Source organism: Falco peregrinus, chromosome 3 (genome assembly GCF_023634155.1).
Source record: "Falco peregrinus isolate bFalPer1 chromosome 3, bFalPer1.pri, whole genome shotgun sequence".
In the NCBI taxonomy this organism is placed as follows: domain Eukaryota; kingdom Metazoa; phylum Chordata; class Aves; order Falconiformes; family Falconidae; genus Falco; species Falco peregrinus.
In genome coordinates this window covers 20,230,611-20,257,797 of record NC_073723.1, presented here as the reverse complement: position 1 = coordinate 20,257,797, position 27,187 = coordinate 20,230,611, and the positions used below count along the sequence as shown (strand labels likewise).

At 42.4% G+C, this 27,187-nt stretch overlaps 1 protein-coding gene across 1 annotated transcript in view; it reads right to left on the bottom strand.

Annotated features, from left to right (window-relative positions):
- Positions 1 to 27,187, bottom strand: part of SNTB1 (syntrophin beta 1) — a 116,018-nt gene that overhangs the window by 9,948 nt on the left and 78,883 nt on the right. Inside the window, exon 4 of the mRNA XM_005241207.4 lies at positions 2,848 to 2,987. Coding sequence (XP_005241264.2) covers positions 2,848 to 2,987 — 140 coding nt within the window. The remainder of the gene's footprint in view (positions 1 to 2,847; positions 2,988 to 27,187) is intronic.

Below are 27,187 nucleotides of genomic sequence, written 5' to 3'. Positions count from 1 at the left end.
CTGAAGTTTTCCAGTTTCAGCAGCTTTTCAAATATGCATTAGCTAAGCAAAAATGTTTTCCCAAGGACTCATGAAAATCTGAAAGACAGGAGCAGCCAAGATTACAACATGTGGTCTGCAAACTTTCCAGGTGAAAAGTTCTAAATTGCACTGATCAATGCACAGAGGGGATTAAAAAACCTGTCACAAGGAGGGTAATCACTGAGCAAGCATGAACACAGCAGTCAATAACAAGAGCAAACCCTGTGTATTTTTTTGGTATAACTGTACTCAGTGTGATATATCATAAAAGCAGGATCCTGCAGGGTTTTAATCAAAATCATCCAAAACGGTAGGTGTAATGATTTAGGGAATCTGTCAATTTCTGTAATCTGTTCACCTTGGGGATTCATGTGTTTATATGTACTTATCAGACTGTGACTCCATTCTGAGCGTCAAGTTTTGTGTATCTGTCGTCTTTTTGCCTGAGTGTTGAATTCCCAGCAATATTAGTAAGAAAGAGATCAAAGAGATGGGGCTGGAATGGTTCTCAGGAGGTCACCCGGCCCATCCCCCTTCCTAGAGCAGGGCTAACTGTGCCAACACACTACTGAGGGTTATAGCATCACCCATCCTTCAAGGACCCCAGTGATGAGGATCATACACCTTTCCTACAGAATCTGATCCATCATTCGCACACCGAGTTTTTCCAAGGACCTACCCAAACCTGCCCTGCTGCAACAGCAGCCAACTATGCCCTGTTGTATCCAGGAGGGGCCTGGAGAACATGCTCCCGTGTCCTCCTTGTGTCTCATCTTCATACTTGAAAACTGCTGACATGTTTTCCATGGACCTCTCCAGATTAAACAACTAAGGCTTCTCAAGTACTCCCCTACTGACAGTGTTTTCTAGGTCTTACATTTGCATTGTTTTCTTCTAGACCTTCCACAGCTAACTTGCATCTTTTTGGAAGTGCAGTGCCTCACATGAAGGTGGTTTATCACCTGAGGCTTTACTCATGCTCTGTAGTTATGTATGATTACTACATCTGCCTAACACACAACGCTTCTGCTATAACCCAAGATGATCGTCTTTATTTTCCCCTCTCAAAAACATAGCACCGTAGATTTAAGCAATTTTGCCAGGACGCTTCCCAGCAAAGCAACTATGTTCCTCATTTTCCACCCCAAACCAGTGCAGCTGATTATTCCCCAGCACTTGTCTCTTCTGAACCTCATCCCATCTTTCTTACAGACCATTTCCCCAGTCTATAAAGGCCCTTCAGCAGCCCGACACTTGTGTTTAGCAATCTCTCATTCCCCTCCAGCCTGAAGGCCAGTGCTCTATTCACACAGGAATCCCATTGGACAGGGAGATGACTATCCCCACCCAAGGCAAGCCAGTCTGCTATCAAATCTGAACTCCTGAGAAAAAGTAATTCAGTAAAAAGCCTTCCAAGACAAGGTCTCAGATTGTTTGATGTGGCAGATCGGTGATCACTGATGAGGGGGGCTGGCGATACCCACCAAAGGGCTGTCTTTACACGTGATGACGTGTGGGCAGGAAGGGGGCAGGCTGCGCTGCGGGATGTCCAGTCACTTAGAGGAGGAGTTGGGTCCATGCACAAATGACATCCCAAAGCAAAGAGGGGGAGAAACATCACCCTCTGCTGTGGTGCTCTTGCTTTACAAACTCTAAGGCTTAGTGACACACCTGGACACAGCCTTTGGCTCCGGCTCCAACACCTTACTCAGACTCAGTTTTCATCAGGAATCATCAGCATTCACCGGCATAGTGTGCAGCAGGCTGCAAGCTGCGGAGCTTGGGGCTGCTGCCTTAAGTTACAGTAACAAAGCGTGAGTCAGAAGCTGGCGTGCGAGGGAGTCTGAAACTCCATCACGGGTAGGTAGACTGGGACAAAACAACCATCAGTGTAATTCCCAGAGTTCAATTTTTTTTATTTATTATTATAATGATTTAGCAGCAAAGCCTTAGCTCATTTAGGGAGAGAACTAAACCGAGAGACCGAGAACAAAAATTAACTAATGAGAGCGCAGTAAGAGACCCGCTGCCTTTGGCCATGTACAGCAAGCCCTTCTGACTGAGAACTCATTGAAAATGGTATAATAGAGGCCTGTAGCAAGGCCAAATCAATGGCAGAGCAGCTCTTTCTCAAGCCCTTTGACCATACTGGCAAAGAAACGTGATTAAGATTCACATCAAGAAGCACAGACAGTTTCCACTGCATAAAGACAACCATGGGAAAGCCGTCTCTGAATTAGTGTCGATGGATACCCTCGAAATAATGCAGATGGTTATTTCCGACCTAGATTCAAGCATGTGTCTTCCAACCTCACAATTTTAAGCTAAAAAAGCCAGGAATTCGTTCGCTAGAGCAGGAACAGAAGTTGTGCTGAAATTAAGCGTCTCCATCACATGTGCAACCCTTCAAAAGCCTCAAACTAGTGGTGCAGAACTGCCACAATGGCACATCCAACTCAGGGCAACAATTTCATTTTTTTTCAGCCTGGAGGACCAGCTGCAAATCTGAGTGCTTCTGCCAAGCCCTCAGGTCTGCACACTGAGAAATTTCAGGAGATTGAACTCTTGGCTTTTTCAGCACTCCTGCCTCTGGATCTGGGCCAAATGGCCACATCCATAATCCTTCTGGCCATCACCCTCAGCCAGAACTCGAAATGGAGAAGAAAGAAGTTAAGCTGAGCACATCAGCCCACTGAAGAAGAATCTGCTTCTCAAACCACAACATTTCAAGTATGATATATAGCTGTGTACCAGCTATACCTGTTCCTGGCTGACTCAGCAGTTCCCACCAGTCTTGAAGCAGTCATAATAAAAAACCACAGGTACCTGGTGGCTAGCAGGGGGTAGGTATGCAGAGGGCTGAACCAAGCCTCCTTCATCCGTGGCATGCTCTCATAAATCAAGAGGTCTTTCTCTGTCAAGACCACTAACACTGGCTTCCAGTGCTTCTCGTTGTCTCCTGGCACCTGAAAAAGAGCAAAGTCTCAGTGAAACAAGAAAAGACAAAGCTACCATCATGTAAAGCCTGACGATACGAACATGTTGAGTCCTGGGTGAGATAATGAACAAAAAAGAGTTTTATGTCTTTGGCTTTTTGATATCTCCCACCCGAATTTATAACCAGCTGCAGAAGAGGAGGAGTGAAGTGCAGTGACATATGCTGTTCTCATTAGCACTGCCATTTCCAGCTCTCTTTATAGGCTACTCCACAAATGCAGTAGCGGAAGAACACCGAGACAGGGATGGCTGTTATTTAGCTGAGGTATTCATGAAAAAACTTTAAATGCGTATTTATAATGTGTACCAATTCATGTGTAGCTGGCTCATTCACTTGAGTGCTGGACACTGCTGCTCTTGTTTCTATTTTCGTGAGCAAAAAAAGCTGCAACATCATCACTATTAAAGAAGAGTGTCAGGTAGTAAAAAATAGTGGGCTGGGACCAGATGCTTTTTTCCGCAGCAGTTCACTTTTTCACTGCTTCTCCTTCGTTCATACCATTCTTCCAGTTTTACAAGTGCCAATTTATAAAGAAATCCAACTTAAACATGGGATTGATCTGAAGCATTGACTCAGTGATGGACCTGCATCTGCATTTCAAACCCATATGTAGAAGATGTCTGAAGACTGGGTCACCGGAGCCCTGTACTGGCTGCAGAATCCAGATGTGGAATCATGTTTTGCACGTTAGACAGGTGGTAGTCCACATGGCTACACAATTACTGTTAGAGGGACCAAGTACAGATCCTGGGTTTTACTTATTCTACACTGGTAGCATAGAAGTATCTTTAAATAGATGGGAATATGAAAGGGTCTTAGTTTTGAGAATGATGCTCTTCTCTTTCACAGGCAGATGCATCGTTTTCCTTTTGATGCCCATCAAGAAAAAGAAGCCCCATTACGCAGTAACACTTGCAGCAACGCTTTTAAACCACCCAGATATCTTACTGGGTACTAAAGGGAACAAAACAAATTCTGTGATTCACCAGAGAATCTGGTTGTCTACATGACTCCTCCATTAAAACCTTCTCTGGGAAAGAGCAGCAGTTGTCTACTCTGTTTTACGGTTGATACCGGCTTACTTGCCCCAGGCATGTGTCACTGGGCACATCACTGGGTGGAGAAACATATAAAAGGGATCAATTAAAGGCTGAAAAGGCTGGGAGTGGCACAGACAGGAATGGAAATCCAGATCCTTAAGTACAATGTGCCTCAAGCGATGGATTCAGGTTAGAATCACATTAGAAACACTTGCATTTTATGTGAAGACAGGGTCCCACAAATTTCTATACTTTTAAGAATTTCTATACTTCGAAGATAGCTTCACACCAGAACACCAATGCCCAAAGCAGATCTTCTTAAACTATGATTTTTGGCCTACATAATTTCTAAGAAGTATTTTTCCTTCTGAATTACGCTTTTTCAATAATCACAATCCTGTTTACAGCATTACCTGCTCATTGGTTGTTCGTGTCTATGTGTTAACCAAAGTCATAAATGGTTCATCCTTTTAATTTCTACAGAAGCATCAATTACAATTTTCTTTTAGCTATAGTTTCTTGAAATGCAAACTTTCATTTTCAAATAGGGCTGAAGAGAGAAGCCACATAATTAACACACCTATTGATACACTCCTGAAATAATGCAAAATCCAGAGTTCTTGCAGCCCGTGTACTGTGGAAATATTCACATGAGCAAAAAGCATCCTTAGCTTCTTAATACCAGTTATTAACTACAGTTAACACCACAGTTCCTAGCATGGGAATATAGAAATAAATGTTACGGTTAATGCTAACATTTAATAAATGTTGCAGTTAACGCTAACATTTAATTTTTGAGCATCTGACTCTGTTCTTTAACTAGAAAGATTTTATTATATACTTTTGAAGATTTCCAGAAAAGAAAAAAGGAAGATAATATGAAATCTCTCATAGGATGACAAAGGATGTTGAGATCCATAATCTGCAGGAGTAAGCAGGCAGTATACTGGGCTGTTTGTTATTTCTTATTTTTCGACTATGTAACCACAAGCAATCCAAAGACTACTGGAAGCTGCTGACAGCTTTTCTGCAGAAACACCCTGCCAGTGTACTATTTTCAATCACAAGCTTTGCTATTGGGTGGCTGGTCAGGCAACTGTGACTCCAGAAACTTTGGGAAACACTGTTCCCTCTAAAGCAACCACAAGAAAGGGAAGAAAACTCATTTTGCCCGCTTGTCCCACAACTATTTGCTGTAAACGTTAGGAACCAGGATCTCCAGCACAGATCCTGCGGTTACCACCTGCACAGCAAAGCCCATAGATTTGCCCCAGTCCTCCCCAACAGCTGGGTGACTATGGAGATGATGTGGCTTGGTCATAAGGTATTGAAGAGTTTTTCTCAAGAATAAGTGATCTTCTACTACCTCTCCTTGTAGGATGTGTTCCCTGTTTGTAGGGTGTGTACTGGGAAGGGGAGAGAAGAGAATGATGTCTGCCTGTGTCCTGCTAGGAAGCCCTCCCCAATAAGAAGGGCCATGAAATACACACACTTTTAAACACGTTTTTTAAACCTTGCTGGGACCATAGCTGCCTCGCTGCTAAGGAATGCCAGTATAAGCAATACTGCTGCTATTTCAGACCTGAAGAAGGATGTGTGGGCCCAAAAGCTTGTCTGTTTTTTTCCAACAGCTGATCTAATAAAAGATACTGCCTTTCCTTAAAAACCTTGAATTGCATTAGTGTTCCCTGATTTTACTGGGGTTTGCATCAGGCTTTAACAGCTGATGCCGTGCTGTTCAACAGGCAGTTGGCACTTCTGGAAGGTGTCAAAGAGAACACGCTGTCCCATAAACGGCAATAGCAAATTTTACAAAAGAAGAAAGGCTGCAAATATACCATTAGCCTACAGGGCATATTCAGAACAAATCAGCATGGTAAATTAATGCAGAGCAAGCAAGTGGCATACCAAGCATGAGCATAAGAGCAAATTACAAAAGAGAAGCAAAAACCATGTTGCTTACAGGCAGCTAAGTGAAGGGTTTGTTCAGGTTTTAAAGGTTTTAACATCTAACGTATCATAAAGATAACGTGAAAACTTCTGCAAGAGTAAATGGAAGTATCATTTGAGATACGCTGCAGAGGCACCATTTTATACAATGGTTAGGGCCTGCTGCTTAGCCAGAACATTGCAGAATTCTGGCGCTTGCACTACAGTTCCTTCACGTCATCTCCCACTTGCACAGGCACACTTCAAAGTGCATTGATCTGCGTAGCAGACAAAATCACCATCCACTCTAAAAACTTGTCAAACCCAGCCCTTTTTCAAAGTCAAAAATATTAGATCAAATCTAGAAGAACTACAGAAAGAAAAAAATCAGTACTCCTCAAACCTCCTACCACAACAAAATGAATCAGCAAACTTTTTGCTGGCCTTCTGGGCGCTGTTCAGGTAACACCAAGTAACAGGTACGAGTGCCCCCTCTCCACGCTCTGCTCATCTCAGCTGAGGTCACTGATTGTATTCTCAGGTGAAATTCCACTTCAAGTCCACAAAGCTGTAAATGTTTACACCAGAAGCAAACTTCTTTTTTTCTTTCCTAGACACACTGCGCCCCTAGATCAAAGTCTTCAAGTACAAACCTGAAAAGGAAGAACATATTCTAACAAAAAAACCCAACCAAGTGAGGTGAAGCATCCTTTTTGCTGCTCGCAAACCTTTTTTGCTCCTCATATACTAACCCTGTGAAGTGCAAACCCCACTTTTTCCTGTGTGCATCCCTCTGGTTTACCCTTCCAAATTCAGAAAATATTTCATGTGCAGCAGGGATGAAACTTTTTTTTTTGGGGGGGTGTGTGTGTAACAGTGTGATGGTTGGGCCTGGAATGACACCGGGGGAGACCTGCGTTCATGTCTTACTTGATCACAGGCTTCCTCTACAAAGTCAGCCTGAATGCTCTGCATTTCCATACTGACACCACGGTCTCAGCTGGGGAGGCAAGTGCTGCTGTAACACTCACAGCAGGAACAGACGCAAATGGGAAGGTGGACAAAAAGTGCGCAAGATTGGCTGCTGTATTTCAGCAGCTACACGGAGGTTTGTTCACCAGCCTTCGGCTGACACAAGAACAAAAGTGCTTCAATGCAGAAAGCAGACAGCTCACACAGCGTTAGGACACACCAGACCCCACCATCCCGAGGATGTACCTGAGCTCTGGCTGCTTCTGGATGCCTTTGCATGGTGGGGCAGCGTTGCTCCAGGCTTTGTTTTAGGGCTGGATCTGTGGTCTGAAGGACTGACTCTGCAAATAATGACGTAGCAAGCTCAACACTACCTGTATGACTGCTTCTGCCAGTTTTCTGGCAACTGGTCACATGCTTAAGGCCACTGCTTGCAATGTACCCTTAAAGAGTAACTCCTCTGATACAGAGCCAATGATATTTCAGAGAGGAGCCAGCGTGTTTTTCCCGCAGGCAATGGAGACCCCTGGCCCCTTTAATGGGTATCACAGCTTCCAAACCTTTCATAGTTTTCACATATAATTAGTTGCTATAAAGACAACGGGCATCTCAATGGAGATACATCCTTTTACAAATGGTTTGGCCCTTTGCTCTTTCATCTTCCAGGTCTCTTTTTCCTAAGGTTTTTATTTGAATTTCAGTTATTCATCTACTTCAGGCTGCCAGAAATGGATGAAAGAACACTTTTAATCTATGAGGCTCACAGATAATTAGAGTCCTCAGTCTACTCTGGAAAGCTGTTTTATATTTTCATTAACTCAAAAGGGACATTTCAATTACATTCCCTGTTTAGTAAACAAATCATATACTGCCAGCAGACCACAGCAGCAAGTATCCAGGCCTTTCAGATAACCACCACAAAGGTAGCAAGTTTATGCTACAGTAACTGGTTTAACTCCCTTTTCCATCACCCTGTCCCAAATCCCAGAGCCACACCACCACCCACACAGAGAACACAAGGAGAAACCAAGAAAGAATCTTCAGAAACCTTTTTCTTGCTATTTTCCCTCCTCCTTCACTTAAAATCTCTCTGTGCTGACAACTGCCAGCTTCAATACAGGCTGGGGTATGTTCTGCTACGTATTTCTTGCCTTTTTGCTGTCTTTTCATGAGGGGTTACATCCATGTTCAGAATAAATTTTATTCATTTACAGAAACCTACTTGTCAGTTCCTGAAAATAACAGCTGGGACTGAAAAGGATTTTTGCAAGACAAACAGCAGTGATGCAGAAATACATCATGCAAACCCCAGCATATGAAACAATGCTGGTATTTCTGTGAGCTCATTTAACGGGAGACAATTTGCAATGCAGAAGTGGGTGTAAGTGACAGCCGTAGGCAGAGGATATCAACACCTCCCACGCCACACGTGGATGCGATGTGTTTTACTGCTAAACTTTGTAGTTTTAAACAGGAAATAATGTGCACATTGTTTGGGGGGGGTGGGAAGCTAATGAAAATGTATCTGGTTTTGTTCTTCCCTCTCTTTGACCTCAGTGATAGCTCAAAGGTGGCTTGTGCCGTTACCAGATCTGGCTTACAGTCAGTGCACACACAAAAAGCCTGCAAAGGGCACAGTATTGCCTCCTCTGAGCAGGTAGCAGCAAGCGAGTGATGCGCATGCTTGGCCATAGTGCCGCTGCTGTAGAAGCAGCCAAAGCCAGGCAGGTCAGGTGGGAACCACAGCAGGGACCATGCTGATCCAACCCTTGCGCTACCCTGAGCAAAGCCCAGGGATACACTAACAGCTAGTTATGGGCACTGCTGAGTACGGACAGGACATCCATTCTCAAGACAAGTCTGTACTCCTTCTAACTATCCTTTAAAATTACAAGACACAAGCCAACTTTTATCAAAAGTAGGAGTCAACCACGCCAGCATGGCAATATGTTCAGGCCAATGCCCTGACTCTCTGGATTTACAGGATTTTTAAACAGCTCTGGCTCATAACCAAACGCCTCTAAACGTCAAGAGAAGCACCTCAGCCCTCTGTACTCTCACATATGAGAAGAGTAGGTGATCTGAGACCTTTCCTACAGCCAAACAAGTATGCCCAATCCCAGTTCTGTAGTGAAGGTTTGCTCCAGAGCTTGCTGTTTTCTAATAACTCTGCGTTTTTGGACTAGGCCCTTGGGAAACAAGCCTGGAGGGCTGCATGTCTCCTATGCTACAGAGAAGATGGGAGACAAATTCTTCTTGAAGGTGCACAGTGAGAGGATGGGATTCAATAACCACAAGCTGAAACAAGGGAGATTCTGATTTTGATACTCAGAGAAACTTTTTCAGCATGTCATGGTGGTCAAACACTGGAACAGACTGTGAAATGATTGAGATGATACTTGCAATATGACTGGGCAGGGCCCTAAGCAGGCTGGTCTACTTGGCACTGCTTAGAGAAGGGGGGCTGAACCGTAAAAACTCCTTTCCAACCTATATTATTTCCTGAGGTTATAAAACACCGGAAATTAATGAAAGAAGCAGTCCAGATCTGGATCAGAAAGCCATCATTTAGGTTGCCCTTAATTTAAAGTTAGTTCTACAATTATTCCATACCCATGCAGTTTTTCATGTATTTGTGTCGCATGAATGTTGCGTCAATATAAATGCAGTAGTCATATAAAATGGTTATTGCAGTTTAAGGGTTTGCAGAATGATTTGTAGTTACCTTGTACCTTAAATGATTTAGAGCTGTATAAAAGGTGTATCCTTGATCCTTCTGACTATATAGAGTTTAACACTCTGGATTTCCTTTGCAGTGGATTCCTTGCAAAAGATAAGGAATGTAAGGAATGGAAAATCCAGCATCACATAAGCTTCATTCACTGTACCTTAAGTAAAAATATATTGCACACCTGCATGAGAGAAGTTTAAAATCCTGATGTGTTCTCTTTCTTCTGATTAATGGGTCCACTGAAACTGGTTAACTAAATACACAGAAATCCAACTCCATGGGACTCAAAAAGGGGAAAAAAAAAAAGGTAATTCATCTATTTTAGAAACCTCTACCATAACCCAGGATCATTTTGCTAGAGCATTAAGTTGAGACTTGAAGGTCTGTAGTAAGAGTTTTTTTGCAATACAACCACAGACTTTCTGATAACATCAGGAATCTTTCCAGGGAAGGGCAAACAGGCACTATACACAGGAGAGTAAATGTCCCACACCATTTGCTAAAGACAGTGATTGCTTTTCATCTTAGAGAAGGTGAAAGGAACTTTATTGTGTTTTAAGAAGTATTCTGATGTTTTCTGAGTAAAACACATTTTCTCCTATATAGCACCTTCTTCAGACCGTGACAGCACTGCCTGAAATTAAGTAGTAGTAATTTATGATAGCAAGGCTTTGCAAACAGCAAAGGTCCACTCCTGAAAAGATAGTGCTGAGCTAAATAATCTCTGTAGAAAAACCTGCACTTTGCTATTATTTTTTTTCTTCCTTTTTATTTTTTCTCAGAAATTGCCAGGGGAGAGCAGGGAAAGGAAGAGGACATTTCATCACTCAAGGGCTGTGGCAAAAAATATCTGCCCAACCTGTAAGTCACAAGGACAGACACACGGGGGAAGGTCAGAACAGACCAGCTCCACTGGCCACTAAGGCTCATCAAGAGACAGTGGAGAGCTACAGTTCAACTGACCTCCAAAGCCAGTCTGACTGGGGACCAACCTGTGCTGAAAGAGGTCGCATTTTAAGTATTGCTTATAAAAGAGACACAGGGGAAGGAAGAAAAAAAGGAAGGAAAGACCATTAACCTCAGGCTTTTCTAATCAGTTACACTGATTGAACAAATGAATGGGAAGCCTGAAGAGTGGAGGTGAGCACAAAGCCGCAATTTAAAAGAAGAAACATCTGCAAAAGTGGAGGCAATCACAATTACCTATGTCCATGACCTGCCAGCAACTGTGTTTGACCTACCAGCGCCTGTGTTTCACCCAGCAATCTCTCTTTTCCAGCACCCTCACACCAACATTCAGGATAAAAGTGAAGATGCTATTAGCAGACACCTTTGAGTCTGTTGTGTGTTCATGTATGGCTTATCTATGAGGCGTCTGGGCTCTTCAGACTGCAAGCGAGAGCAGCTGCAAACTTGCATTCTGAAACACATCTCATGAACATATCACCAAAAAGCTGGTGATAGCAGCTGCCTGAAGTTTAATAAATATTTAAATAAAAATCACAGAATTAAAACGTGGGAGGAACTGTACCTCTAAGACACAGCTCAGTTCTGAGACAGATGAGCAGCTGTGTTGTCTTCAAAATAATCACTGGACCTCAAAGCACAATAATCCTCGTACTTCCCTTTAAAATGAAGTAGTCCCTCCAGTAAGCCAGGTTTGCCCTAGGAAACACTAAGAAAGACTGCCTATCTTCCCCTTCAATCCGTGGAGCTATTTTGCACATCAGGGTCAGCCACAGGAGAAAAGGGAGGCAAGACAACAGACGGGAGCTTTGGAAGCTCTACAACATCTGCTATGCAACTGCTCGAGAATGGATACAGTTACTTAGGGGTGGGGAAAACCAGTTTTGCCCTGGTATGCTCCAGGATACCAAGAGCAACCACCATTCTCTCCTGTGCCCTGCAGGTTGCTGGATGCCACAGTTTTGTGACATAGAGTCACAAAAAAGACATACAGTGAGCATTCAAGCCAAGGTAAAGAATATTATGAGGGAGTTCATCATCATCAGTGGGGCATAATGGTAATTGTACAGCAGCAGAATCAAGTGAAGACACCATAGTTTAAACTCACTGTCTCTAAAAGTCTATAATTTACAAGTGAATCTGACATCAGCTGATCAAGTGGGTACCACATTAGGATAAATGAAGAACAATATCCATTACATCAAAAAAATACAAACATCTCATCTTTCAACACCAGCTCAAGAACACTTGTCAACAGCACCCAATCAAATGGGAATGCTGGAGGTGTAGTTTTCATTTGAAAGCAGCTTGCAGTTTTTAATGATGGCTCAAACATGTAAAATGCCATTTGAAATTATTGTGGTGTCTGTTTGGTGAAGGACAGGTAATCATCAATGTCTATATTAAAACTACAGTGACTGAAATTTGTCCCAGATGATGTTTTGTGCCTCTCTCTATCACATTGTCTTTCCTAATACTCAGCTTCAGAAATAATGGTCCATCACAACTGGTACCTTTTGAAGACTGACAGCTTTGACTACTTTACTCAAGGCTCATTATAAATCACAAGTGCTGGAAGAAAAAAACAGTAGGGGAGCAATACAGAGAGAACAAGATGTTTCTTTGTCATTGTTACTATGTTGTCTCAAGGACAGTCCAGAATACTTTGTTGTTTCACTCTATTGTGTCATTGATCAATATTCAGTAATACTGATGGACTGCAATGCAACTAATGACCTCAAGCAAATGAGTGAATTCACTACATGCCTGGCACAAAAATGTATTATCTTCAAAAAACACTGATAAAATCTATATGTTAGGCTTCATCAACTGGAATTTTGAACATGCTGAGAAATATCTGAATACTTTTTGAAAAAGCAGAGGTTCAAGTAGAAACCTTACTAATGTGGCTTAATTTTGAAAAAATGTGGAGCAGCCATAGCTTTCTCAGAAGTTTGGTAAAAATCAGTTACAGTTTGGAATCCAAACCTACTTATTTAGATGCCTAAGGATATATCACACAAAGTTCCTATGTTTTTGGTTTTTTATTATTTGTTTGCCAGGTTGCCATTTTCAAAGCCATCCAATTGTTTGATACCATATATTGTTTCAAATGGATAAAATGTCTCTCTCTGCCAGCATAATGACAAACCTCCACAAGCTATCTAAAATACTCAAGGAATATACCTGCTGTCTTAATGGGGGAAAAAAAGGAACTTAAAACATGGCATTTTCATTAGAATTTGTTTATCAAATTCAAAATTTTCTGATGGGCAGAATAACTGGGTTTTTTTCTCAGAAACCCAGCTGAGCTCCAAGAAATCTCTGCCAACCAAATAGGTGCTACACCTTGGCAGCCAGATTTTGGAGTACATCCGGTAGGTTTTCATGATGGATCTCAGAACTGGTGGATCCCAGGGTGCCAGTAAAGGTAGGAAATGAACAGTTAGTCCATTTAATATGCAATTCACTTTCACTCCTTAATAAAGACAAAGCTGAATTTTAAAATCTTTGCCCGTTCAGAGAGCTCTGTTTGATTTGGGATTTGTTAGTTTTCTAAGGAATGAGTAAAGAAGCAAATAGGATATAACCGAAAGTGTCACCTGCCCCACTGAAAAGCTAAGAACATTGTTTTTCTGCCTTCCTGGAAGGCTTAAGCCAGTCACTGGTTCAGAAACGTGACGCTTAGATTCATAGAAGGAAGACTGAAGACAGAATCATAGAATCGTTTGGGTTGGAAAAGACCTTTAAGATCACCAAGTCTGCCACTGAACATGTCTCTAAGTGCCACATTTACAGGTCTTCTAAATACATTCAGGGGTGGTTACTCAACCATTTCTTTGGGCAGCCTGTTCCAATACTTGACCATCCTTTTAGCGAAGAATTTTTTTCTAATATCCAATCTAAATCTAATGGCATTCAGCCATTTTCTAACCCAACAAATATTACACCCATCCAAGCCAGGAGCAGCCAGTTTCTCCAGGAGAATGCTGTGGGAGATGGTGTCAAAGGCTTTACTAAGGTCCAAGTAGACACCATCCACAGCCTTTGCCTCGCCCATTAAGCAGGTAATCTTGTCATAGAAGGAGATCAGGTTCATCAAGCAGGACCTGCCTTTCATAACCCCACACTGGCTGGGCCTGATCCCCCAGTTGCTCTGCACGTGCCACCCGATGGCGCTCAGGATGACCTGCTCCGTAACCTTCCCTGGCACTGAGGTCTGACTGACAAACCTGTAGTTTCCTGGATCCTCCTTCCAGCCCTTCCTGTAGATAGGCGTCATCGCTAATAAATGATTGAAAGTGGCTCGGTGAGCACTTCTGCCAGTTCTCTCAGTACCCTTGGGGGATCCCATTCAGCCTTATAGGTTTGTGTGGGTCTAAGCGGTGTGATCATTTCCCCTTGGATTACAGAGGCTTCATTCTGCTCCCCATCCGTGTCTTGCAGCTCAGGGGCCTGGGTACCCGGAGAACAACTGGTCTTACTATTGAGGACTGAGGCAAAGAAGGCATTAAGTACCTCAGCCTTTTCCTCAGCTTTTGCCACTGTTTCCTCCCACATCCCATAAAGGATGGAGATTCTCCTTAGCCCTCCTTTTGTTGCCAATTTTTTATAGAAACATTTTTTATTGTCTTTTACGGCAGTAGCCAGATTAAGTTCTAGTGGGGTTTTGGCTCTTTTAATTTTCCCCATGTATAACCTCACAGCATCTTTGAAGCCCTTCTGAGTGGCCTGCCCCTTCTTCCAAAGGTCATAAACTCTCCTTTATTTCCTAAGATCCAGCCAAAGCTTCATTCAGCCCAGCCGGTCTTCTTCCCCGTCAGCTCATCTTTTGGCACATGGGGACGGCCTGCTCCTGCCCTTTTATGATTTTCTTCTTAAGAATGTCCAGTCTTCCTGGACTCCTTTGCCCTTCAGGACTGGCTCCCAAGGGACTCGGTCAATCAGTCTCCTAAACAGGCCAGAGACTGCCCTCCAGAAGTCCAAGGTAGCAGTTTTGAGGAGCAATCATCTCACTCCTCTGAGAATTGCAAACTTACTATTTTGTGGTTGCTGTGCCCAAGACAGCCTCTAAACATCACATCACCCACAAGTCCTTCTCTGTTCACAAACAACAGGTCCAGCAGGCACCTTCCCTAGCTAACTCCCTCAGCAGCTGTGTCAGGAATTATCTTCCACACACTCCAGGAACCTCCTAGATGACTTGAAAGATCAACTCGTCCAGCCTCTGCTCAGGAAAGGGCAGACTTTGCTCCCAAGATTTGTCTAGCCGGTTCTGCAAAACCTTCCCTGGCAGAAATTTCCAGCTACTCTATCATGGTTCTTGGCCAGTTTCATCATTGGGAAATTGTTGCCCATGCTGGAGCACGTGCCACTGTGGTCCTGGGGATACTGTGAGGTCAGGTATCATTACATGCTTGGGAGACTAATAGAAAAATCAAATTTGTTTTTTTAGCTAAATGTCTTTTTAAGATGGTCATTACTCTAACCCTGCCAAAGGAATTTCAGGAGAGTGATGGTCACAGAGGAACTGGGTAAGTGGGAAGAATGCCGGACAGAAAGAGGGTAACTGCAGTTTGTCACTGGTCCTGTGACTTGCTGGACAGCTGTCACCACTACCTATCTGGTACATGAAGAAATGCACACACATTCCTAACATTGCAAAAATAACTGACAAGGCAGCTTTAATAGAAAACCAGTATTACCAACTCTATCCAGCCAAAGCTCCCTTGGGGATGTCAAGTGGAGCTTGAAAATCAGTCTGAGGTTTGGTTGGTATTTACAATACATTTTTAATTCTTGCTGATATATCAAGCCTTTTTGCTTTGCTGACATTCCATAGTTTTAAGATTTTCTCTGTGGCTAGGAACCTACAATAGAAATGAGAGCTCAGCTTTCATAAAACATCTTTATTTCAAAAGATGGTAGTAGAAGAAATATCCCTGTGAACTAAAAACTAAAAGTATTCAAACTATGAGGTTTGGACCTATGGTCAGCTGTTACTTCTCAAGAGGCATCATTTTCCCAGACCTGACACTGCTTATATTACATGATCTGACAAGATCACAGCCCAGGGGTTTATAGCAACAACTCTTTTAATTAATCTACTATCTACAACAAAAACATAGCATGTATTGAAGGGCATGTGTTAATAGAAACCATGAATATTCAACAGAGCCATATGGGGAAGACAAACATAAAGAACCTTTTACTTGGCAGTTGTCTATGCTTAGCTTTAAATTAGCCACACAGGACAAATGGGTTTAGTGCTGTGCCATGTTATTTCATCTAGCTCACTAAAAGATACACAATCAGGGCCATCAATCTACAGACCCAAATCCTACAAATATCAGGAAATTACACATTATAAACTATGCAATTTTGAAAGCCAATACTCTTTATCTGGTTCTAATTCTCAGTGTTTCATATTTTTGCAATAATCACAGCATTTAATTACTCATAGGACAATTCTACAGAGAACTGAACATTGCTCTAGAAGAAAAACTTGGGAAGGATAAAGTTAATTTCCAAAGCTAGTATAAACAGATTGCATGCTACAGGTTATCTCCCTGGGTCCAGAATGGGAAACTAAGGTTTCAGATTCAAGAATTATCCCTGAAATACACAATTTAATCAAATAAAGAACTTCCTGGTAATGGTATTAGACTTTTACATCTCCTAACAAACCATCACATATCCAAAGAGAAATGATTTTTAGTTTAAGAGATAAACGAGCTCATGAACCAACTGATTTCATCAATAGAAGACTCTTTCCTGCTGTGGGCTAATAAATCACCCCAGACAGATGTGCCAGCAATTTTGAGTATGAACCAGCAGAGGGTAACCTGAACATCATAGAGCTGTGGGGTTTTCACTTTCTTGTAGCAAAGACAAGCACGTATGAATATTACCAAGTGACTACACCTAATTCTACCCTTGGTGTTAGAAATGTATTTGCACTGAAGCCACTGGGAAATTTTACAAATTATTTCTTCCATTTTTATTCCTACTATGGAGATAAATATTTGTCTTTTCAGTCAGACATCTCACATATACTGGTATAAAAAAAACCTTAACTCAGTTGAGTAATACTAGCATGAAACTGCAAAAGGAAAATTGGAAAGTATGTACTTTATTAACATTGTCATATGCTAACATTCACATAACCCATTTTAGGAGTATAGCAAATGGGATTGGATTGGATATCATACCAGCAGTTTCCACCAAAATTTCTGGATTTTTAAATACCATGTCCTCATTGGCTTTTTTATTTCCTTAGCCATATGGAAAACAGTCAGGCACAATTAACCATTTGTCAGAAAACAAACTATTAATTAACACCATTCTGTGCGAATGGGCAGAAAATCATGTTCCCTGCTTGCCAAAAAGCTTCCATTTCTGCCTCATGTTTGTGCTCAGAACTAAACATAGCTACAGACACGCTGCTTGACATAACTGACCAAGGCAAAAAAGAACAACTACTGCAGAGGTCTTTCAGAACAGCAGCCAAAGCAGACAGTGAGATTTTCTAAGGATAGATGCAGGGCTTCACCTCTGCATCTCCTAAAATTCTTTACAGACAGATCTTTGATTAAACTGGGCAGAAATAGACTAAATCCCAATTAAGACATTCATATTTGTGGCACGGCTTGAAAGAGAAAAAAAAGTGTGAGGTGGCACGGGGAGCAAGTTACAGTGTTTTCTAAGCTTCACCTTAAAAATATAGGACCTAACTTCAATTATAGTTATATCCATTCGATTCTACTGATGTCAATGGATTTACTCCTAAATTACGCCAGATGGGAATCAGCTAGCTATTACCACATTTTCATGCATATAACCAGCATCCTTTTAAAAGCACCATTTATTCAAAAGTACATCCTCAGAGAGCATGCATCCTCAGGTAACCCAGCTAAAATCAGAGTAAGGGGCATCCAGTGACAAGGAATGCCAGGGGAGAACTGCAGAGTGATAGAAGTGGAAGGGAAAGAGGAGATCTGGAACAAACTTTATTTGCTGCTGAATCCTGGGAACTAAACTGATAACCTCCGGGGCTGGCACAAGACAGTATGGTAGTTATTTGCTTCCCTAACAGAAAAGCTGTCTGTGATCTGTTACCACTGAGTGGTATTCTTATATTTTATTCTTTAGCAGAGCAGCCTACAACACTGTTCCTTCCACAACTTTGAACCCCTTTGCAGGTCCACGCTAGGCTACAGGTGCGTAACTATTATCAGTTAGTGGTTGGCTCCTCGTGACTGTTTTTCAGAATTGTTCACTCACTTGGATGCGATCCTGTAACCACAACCCATTCCTTCTGCTCATGCTTGCAAATATCCAAGCAGCTGTTTCAAGTTATTTGAAGGGGCTAGAGACTGAAGTTTTACTTGATGAGCCCAGGCTAATAGAAACTGATGATACATGACCTTTGATGAACGCAAACAGCCTTTCTGTCCAATCTGAAGCAAAGAAAACAGAAAACCTAAAATTTCTCTTTGAGATCTCCTTGCAGCTGTGAAGAATTAATCTTATAGGGTTATGAAAGGTTCAGAGAAGGCTGTTCTTATTCTTGTCAGAAAGGGATATTTCAACACCTTCCAGCCCACTCAACAATTTGTACACCTGTCTGTATCCAATGGTCTCTGCAGCTCCTTGCTGGGCTGCACCTTCCCACTGTCACCCTCCCACAGGCTCCTGTAGCTCGGCTTTACCTCCTAATCTCTTCCAGTGCTGTCCCACTTTTCCCTTCTCCCAGGCTCTATTTGTCTTTCTGTACTCATCCATTTGGCTTGTGTCCCACAGGAACAAAAACCACAACAGAGGCACGTCTGATGTGTGGCTCCATGTTCCCTCCTTCCTGTACCTTGCCTACTCAGATAGTTTGAAACAGGGTCTGCTCCTATTAGTACTGTTTATTCTGCAATCTCACACCATGGCATTCCAGGTTTGGCTAGTTCCTAGTCCCTCTCATACCAACATAATTATTAAGTTACTAACCATAACAATTACCACCAGAGTCAGTGCTGCTCTTTTCCTCATTTCAAACTCTTTCAACAACAAAGCAGGAACCCAACAGTAAGTCAGCTTGTCCTCAATAACCAGCTTTCCCCAAAAAATCGCAAAAGCAAGGGGCCTCAAGACAAAAATGGCACATAAAAGGTTTGCACACTGCCCCATGGAGCTGTGCAATCCCTCTCCACGCTGCTCCTGTTTGCAATATCTCCAGCTTCTTCCATCTCTTCCAGCTGCCTTTGCCTTATTAACATCTGCCTGCAGTTTTGGGCAAGCAGATTTAAACCTCTGTTTTGAAATTTTAGGTGGGAGAACATTAATGTCTTCTTTAACCCTATGATTCAGGGATCCAAAGAACACAGCAATAATAAGCATTTTTTAAGTGGAATGAACATATGTGTGTGTTTAAACCTAGAGTGTTCATGTACCCCCCTACCCCCGCTCTGAAGGGCCCTGCAGAAAGCCTCATGGGATGAGACAAGGCCAGAGACAACACCATAAAACACTTCTTTTCACAATAATGTACAAGTTTCTCATTCCATAAACAAAAAGGTAAGCTTCTATTTCCATAGCAGGCTTCTCCTCAAAGTGAACTTTTCAGAGCCATTGCCATAAATATCACTGACATTTCCAGTTCCATACATAAAAAAGCAGCTATATCCTTACTACACATCAGCAGCCTACTCTGGCCGATGTTTGCAACTATTTTCAGCACAAGATCAACAAATGAATGTTTGCACAGCAGCATCTGCTCAGCAAAAATGTATGAATAAAAAAAACCACCCCAACAATAACATGATCTGTTCACACAGTTTCAGGAATCTTCACTGCGGCTAAGAGTCGTTAGCATCTAGTGATTAAAACCCAGGTGCTTCCTTCCAGTAGAGCTACTGTTAGCATAGAAGCACCTGAAATTCAGGGAATGCAAATAACATCTGAGAAGATCTGTGGTAAGTCCATTTGTCTTCAACAGCAATGTCGCTACATCGGAAGCAGCAGGTCCAAACCCCCCCCCCAAAGTCCCCTTCTGATGTACACCCAAAGAAACAGCCACTCCAGCTCCAGAGCCCCTTTTTGTACCCTGACCATGGAACAGATGCACTGTATAAGCTAGCACATCCTTCCAGAGGAGAGGGTGGAAATCCCTGTACTTAAAAAAAAAATAAAATAAAAAAATGTTCCAGGGTATCCAGCTAGATGTCTGAGATGGTCCTCAACAGTCTTGCAGTTGGAGCTGGTAGGAATGAATATGCTTTTGCTGAAGTTGTTGGCGTTGCTAAAGAGACAGCTGACTCTTCCTAACAGCATGCCATCTAAGTGCTACCATTTTTTAGCAACTTCTCCTGAGTTTTCTAATTCCTATCTCCAATAAGCTTAACTTTTGTCACTTGTTATACCTGTGACTCTACTGTCGCTCTCTGACGTTTTTAAAAAAAGACAAAGCTGTTAGAAGAGAAGAAGAGAAAAATACTTAACGTCACTATGAGACCAGAAAAAAATGTGACTCCATGGGACACTTCAGCAAGCGGACTGCAGAGTTTTCCATGGATCCTACTGTGTGTTTATTACTAAGGATGGTGTACCACACCTCTGTTGAAATTGCATTATTCCTGTGTGCTGTACAAGTACTGGAAAAAATACTGATGTCATTCCAGTAGATTCTGCCACGAGGTCAGGTGTGACCCAACAGTACCTAATTTCCCTACACCTACAGTATATCTGACAGGGTAAGTCCCCAATGCCTCATGTGAGCATGAGGCCAGTTCACTTCTTTCACATCCGTCCTCTCCAAGTCTTGGTAATTCTGCATGCATGGGGCAGTTTCTCATACATCTACAGAACTTTGCTCTCCAAGAAGATCCTGTTTTGGATTCTTCTACCCATTGACCACCCTTTGCACCCTGTCCCTTTCAGGCTGTTTTTCCTATCTTGCATCCAAAGTCTAACGTGAACACCAAAGATTGCACCTCTATGTACTCTGGGGTTTTCCATTTGATTTCACTGGATTTTCTGTTTGAAGCAGTAATGGTCCTTTAGCCTTATTGATCAGTTTTCACTGCACAAAGAGGAGGACATAAAACTGTGTGATTTCTGCAGGTCACACATTATTCTGTCTCTCCCTGAAGCTGGTTGTTTACGGCTTACATTAAAACTGGAAATGTTGCTTTCTTATGTGGTCATTGTGCACCTTATCCTTCCTTTCCTAATCCTTTAAGTGAGGGGAAAAAGCCAGGAGAAGAATATCATGCATGCTGGGATATTTGTCCATCTCTCCATGGGGATGATTAGCAAAATTCTGTCTCTTCCTAGACAATTTACAATTGTAAAATGAGATCAAAATCTGGCCCTTCGAGGGAGGTGTTACTTTTGGAAGTGATCAGAAACAGATGTTCTCAAAACCAGTGACATTGGTCTGTTTGTGGTAATTCAACAATTGGTCTTAGTAATTTCACTTGTGAGGACAGGAAAGTCCTACCAGCTCCAACTGCAAGAACTTTCAGCTTTGCTGAAGTATTGCTAATTAAGATATCTACTAATAAAAAATAAATATATAACAATGCTCCCAAATTCCTTGCAATGCCATGATAATCATTAAATGGTAATCTCTGACAAAGTTAAATCTAATGTTACTCGGTGGCTGTTCCCCAAAGTAGACGCCCTTTTGGTAGTAAAATTGTCTTACTGTTTAAACATTCAGGCTTTCCTCTCTATTTCACAGTTCATAAAGTGCTTTTATGGTGTTGAGATTTATATTTAAACAGAAGACGGTTTATTTTTCTGCTTTGATTAAATCCTACATCCCATAAGCAGTGAACCTGTGATACTGCTCTCCTGTTTTTAATTGTCTCCTTCTATTGAGATGCCAGCACTGTATGTCTTTCCTGCAGCCCAAGTGCAATTTTGCTACGTGTCTGGCATTAGCGCCGTCAGGTCTGAGGTTAATGTGTACACCATACCACTCATTAGCTGTGCATTACTATCAGAGCCAAAAATCAACATGATTGATCCAACAATATGTTTGGGCTTGGGACCGAGACTCAAATGAGGTCTCACCAAAAGCAAAGGTCAGCGACTTGGCACAAATTTTGCTGTGCACAGAGAAAGCTTTTCTTCCAAACTATTCATCAGGGAAGGTACAAATGACAACTAATATGGGCCTCATTAAAAAGGAGAAGAGGAAACCCCTTGGAGAGGGCAAGGAGGCTCCCTTGCTATCAATTCCCCACCCCCCCACCCCCCCGTCCTTTCCTAAAGCTTTTATTTATGTTACAGTAAAGACAATGTGGAGCTTAAAGGTAGCTGTGGGGCTTGGGGTTTAGGAGACTTGTTAGACTAATTATTGTGATGCACACTATCAATTACTGTCCAGTTGAGCAGAGAGGATAACTGTGCAAGCAGAAATAAGTCTTCAGAAAGAAGGGATCTGGGGGAAGGGAATAAAAGGACATATTTTTTTAAGCAGCACTATTATTTCTTTTAGTTAAAACTCCAGTGCCAAAACATTTCCCATCTTAAAATAACTAAAATAAAACAGACACTAGTTTAATAACGGAAGAGAGAAGAACGATTACAAGAAACCTTTTCAGTTGTAGATGTGTTTCAACTACAGCTCTTACGAGGATTTCACGTATAAACCAAGCACTTCTGCGCCACAGTCAGACCCTGAAATCAGTACTTCAAAATATGCTATTTTACATATCATGTTCTTTCTTCCTCAGTAACCTAGGGTGTTGAAAATGCTATTGATACAACAATTAGGCTGTATGAGAAATACTTCTCTGCAGTCTCTAGAGTTGCTGTGTTGCAATATAATTGTCTAATAGCACATTTTTGTAAGGGCTGTCATGGTATTATGGGTATAATTTTATTTTTACAGGATACGATAATAAGGTAAAAGGCTGGCATTAATAGCCTTAGGAACCTATTACATAAACAGAGGTTGAAGATGAAAATTGGACTGGAATTTGTAGAGTCTGCATTAAGTAAATGTCTCGCCATACTGAAAATTTTAACTCATACAATGTTTCCCTCTCCACAGTTTTTTCTAAACTCTCCTATTCTTCTAAAGGTCAATCCCTCTTTCCAACAGAGGACATAGCTTCTTCTCAAGGTACCTATAGAAAATCTGTTTATTTCTCTCTGTTAACAGTTGTATGGCAAAATGCGATACAAGGCATATATTGCTTCTGCTTGTACCAGCACTGACACTCTGCCCTTCTGCAACCCGCTCCCCACCCACCCCCCAAATATTAACCAGCTCATGTGTCCTAAAAGCACTCATGGGTACAGACAACATACCTCTGATTGCAGGCTGAGTGGGCGAGCAGGATGGGGCAAAAAGATAGGGAAAAAACCCAAATGTTTTTCATTAAATTAGGGCACTCTTACTAGGAATGGCTCCACTTTTGCCAGGAGTTTTCTCTGTGGGGATCAGCTGAGGTTCCTGTGGGGAGAAGGGCTGCAGGGCAGAGAGAAGAGGGGTTTTTTATGGCCTGTTCTGTTGCTTTCTAATCTATTATTCGTGCCATTAATCAAAAAGCTGGAATGGGAATATTGTTGTGTAGCAAAAAAAAAAAAAAAAATGACTGGGGTGAGAAGAATTCATACTGGGCAGAGTCTGAAGGTCAACACACCCCTAATGGGCCCCTCCATTCCCCTGAAGGTGATTTTTAACTTCAGGAGACAAAACCTGCAAATGAGAACAGGGTAACTTCGAACACAGAAAATGCAGCTCGACAGGAACTTAATGTTTGTAAAACCTGGGATTTTCTATGGTAGACAATCCCTTTCAAACTTCCTACATGCAGCCAGTAAGCAGAAAAACGCAGACAAAAGAACAAACAGACAGAGTGCAAGGGCATAGCTCTTGCAAAACACTGTCTTTCTCAGTGCCCATCATGTTGCAGCAATGTGTACGGGGCAGATTAGCCCTAGGGATCTAAGAATAAATCTGCTTGTCCCGTACAGCTGAAGTGGTATCTAGGGGCTGGAAAGCAAGCTGGGTGTCCACAGCACTGCTGGGTCAGTGTGGCTGGTGGGGCCAGAGCTTTCCTATTGCTCAGTCTGCATTTGCCTTGCTCTTTGTTGCTAGCTGAATTTGCCCCAAAACGTTGCCTTAATAGCAGCCTCCCCACCCTGGCTAACCACTCCACAGCATCTCCAAATGCCTGGCATGAGCTCCACACCTTCCCCAGCCAATGTGCTGCTGGTCTCCAAGCTTGCATGCCACACAGCTGGGCAAGAACAGGTGCTCCTCCTCCCCACCCCGCCACTGCTGATACCCTACCTGCACGCCAGTGGAAGGAGGCAGAAACACATAGAGACTGAAGAAAACCAGTTGTTTTGGTGCTTAAGTGCTTAAAATAATTGGGAAGGGCACCATCTGCCCGCCACTGACAGCAGGGCTAGGTATGAGTTCAGTAGAGATCTCTGCTTCCTTATGTAACGTGTTTTACAAAGGAGAGGCTCATGTGGCATTTAAATCGCATTTCAAAACCAAGAAGCATCACTGTCTTTCTTGCAATATTTACTGAGAGGCTGAGGTGAAAGGAGGTCTTTCACCTGCTTCTGAAGGAAGGGGATCAAAGCCTTCCTTCACATCACACCTGTATCCTTCCTCTTCTTTTTCCAACTGAATTTGATGGCAAATATGTTCAAAAACAGACTTTGAAACCTGCAAAGCCCCAAAAGGTGAGCTGACCTGGCATGTGCGCCAGGGGAGGCAGACCCTTTTGGACAGATGCAACTGCAGCTGCCAAGGTGAAAGATGGAGAGGCACAATATTCTGAAAATTTAGTAAGATCTAGGAAGAAAATTCCTCAGCTGCCAAAATCTAGAAAGTTTGCGTCCAGCAAAATCCAGCCCAACCCAGCAGCCATTCAGGTTTGGGTTACATAGAAGAAAGAGTTAAGCAACCATACCGTGGCGCACTGTGCAAAGTGGCTGGTGCTCAGGACCATGCCAGGATGTGTTCCCACAACCAGCACCCCGCCACATTGGAGGAACTGACAGAAAGAGCTCCCATACACTGGGGAGGCAGTGACCCCCCCCTGTTTCCTTTCGGCATCCTCTCCTCCTCCCCAACTACATACATCATTTCCCCTCTCAAATCCTGCCTTGGGTTTGTCAGTAATACATCTGCTGAGGTCCCTCTTGCAGCAGAGCCACAGCCCACCACGTGGATCCCACCTGTGGTCCATGTCCCCCCTGCCCACAGCTGCCAGAGCAGGAGTCACGTCTCCAGGCTCACAATTCCTCCTTATGCAGGAAGGGAGAAGTTAAATAAAACTTCACGGAGAGATGACATTAAAAAGGAACTTTCCCACCATTCCCAGGGTTCATAGGAAAAGCGATATCAATATATTGTATTTTATGGGAAAATTAAGTCAGTTGTTAGGGCGGTTAGATCAAAACTGAGACAGAGAGAGCACCAGCAGAACGTCATTACCTCTGTTAGGATCCAGCCAGAACTAATGCAGCCCTTGTGGGAAGGGCAAGGGGACATGCAGGGCCCCAGTTCACACTTCAGCTCAATTTCTACAAGAATAATTTAACACCTGAAGGCTACTACAGAAATACAGACTTTTGAGCTCAGATCCTTCATGCATTTACTATCACATTCCTGAAATTTTTCATGATTTATTTACACATACTCTTCTTTCCAATACCTTGTACTGAGCACTTCTGCCTGAGTTAGATTTATTATTTGCTCAGTTCTCACTGGCACGGGAAGAAATAGCACGTGTGTTATGGATAAAGACTGGCAAAGCCGTTAAAAACAGTATGGTGAATGAAATGGCTGTTTTCAGCCAGAGTTTTCCTTAATAGATCCATTTACTGAAGGCACCTAAAGCAAGAAGAGAACGATGTTACTGCTGATAAAAGTGGCCTGTGGAGGAACCTTGCTGAAGCTGGGAGAGGAAATTACTCTTCATGCTATTTCAGGTTTACGTCTTTCCTAAAAACAGGCTGATCGTTATCTCAGATAATGAAGACTGTTAATGTAATTAAGCGCTCTGTTGTGGTGTTTTACAAAGCAAACAAATAAGTTCCAGAATTAATAAGCTGCAAGGTTAAGTGACACAGGGCAAAAGCAGGACTCTTCATTTGGATGCAAGTGCTCCACAGCAAGTAATTAGCTGGGATTTAAAAGTACAATTTCTAATTTAGGGGACACAGAAGATTTTCCAGTTTGAGGTATGTGTAATCTCCAAAAGGTCAGATCAATTTTAAGATTATGACCAGCTGTTATATTATCAATATGAGAAATTGAGTCCTTCTCTACTCACATAAAACAGGAGGCCAGGACCAAACTGCCTTGCTCTTCTTCTTGGGCATTATGGATGGGTAGTATTTCCAAAATGCCTAGATAATTAGTAAAGAAAATAAAGACTGAAAGAAAAGAACCAAAAAAAACCAACCCCAACCTGCAGAGACTAGAAATTGCAAAGGACACCACACTACAGGAATGTAATTTCCTTGCAAATGACACAGGCATTTGAGTAACAGATCCCTTAGCAAACACCCATGTTTCTAGCAGATTATTTATCTGGTTAAACCATACGCTGATTTGCACTGGGGGTTAAGACACTGTACAATCAAAGCTTGCTGCAGTTTCAGCCTTAACACACACAGGTGCTTTCAGGGCCAGAAGACAGACCTGGGGATTAGTATAACCTGGATTCTATTCATTAAGATGCTGCTGGTTCAGATTGTGCAGCCCGATGAGGCAGCTAGCCCAGAGTAAGAGTTACATGCTGCCTAACAAGGCAGCCCTGTTTCCCAATCCCTTCCCCCTTGCCACAGGCTCTCGCTACTCTTGCACTGGGATCTGTGTTTGTCATAAAACCTGCAACCCCTCCAAAAGTAATGAGTTTTCTACCATCACCACCATCCGATCTGGCTCGGGGTCAGACAAGCACTGCCACCACTGCAATGGAAGAGTTGAGAGAGCTAAGGGGGACGGCAGCAGCTCCAACCACCGACATGGCTGTGCCAGGATATTTAAAATGCTGCCTAGCAGCTGCTGTGCTTCACAGTAAGGTGGTTAAAATCAGATAACCACAATGTTAAATAAAGGCAAAATGTTCTAACTACATGAAAGACATTTTAAGCTTGTTCTTACAATTTAGAAATAATAGAAAATTTTAAAACTGAAGCTTCTCTCCTGTTCTTTGAAAACTCATTTTTCTGTGATGATAGTAACAACACAGTTCTGTTGCTGTCTACCTGTTTTGCTAACCAGTGAACATACTTCCAAAGAAAATGGTAAAACAGAAACATTTTCATTTCATACTGGGGAAAAAAAACAACCTCAAATACACTCTTATGTCTTTTGTCTAAATCTTGTTTGGACAGCTTGCACAGCTCGCAATCTTGCTGTTTTCACTACCTTCTCTGAATTAGAGCAAGAGCAGGAAGATAAATATAATACTGCAATATACAGCTCGATACCGAAGAAAATCACCCTGCCTCGTACTTCAGCTCTAACACAATGATATGGTTATCTAAGTTTTG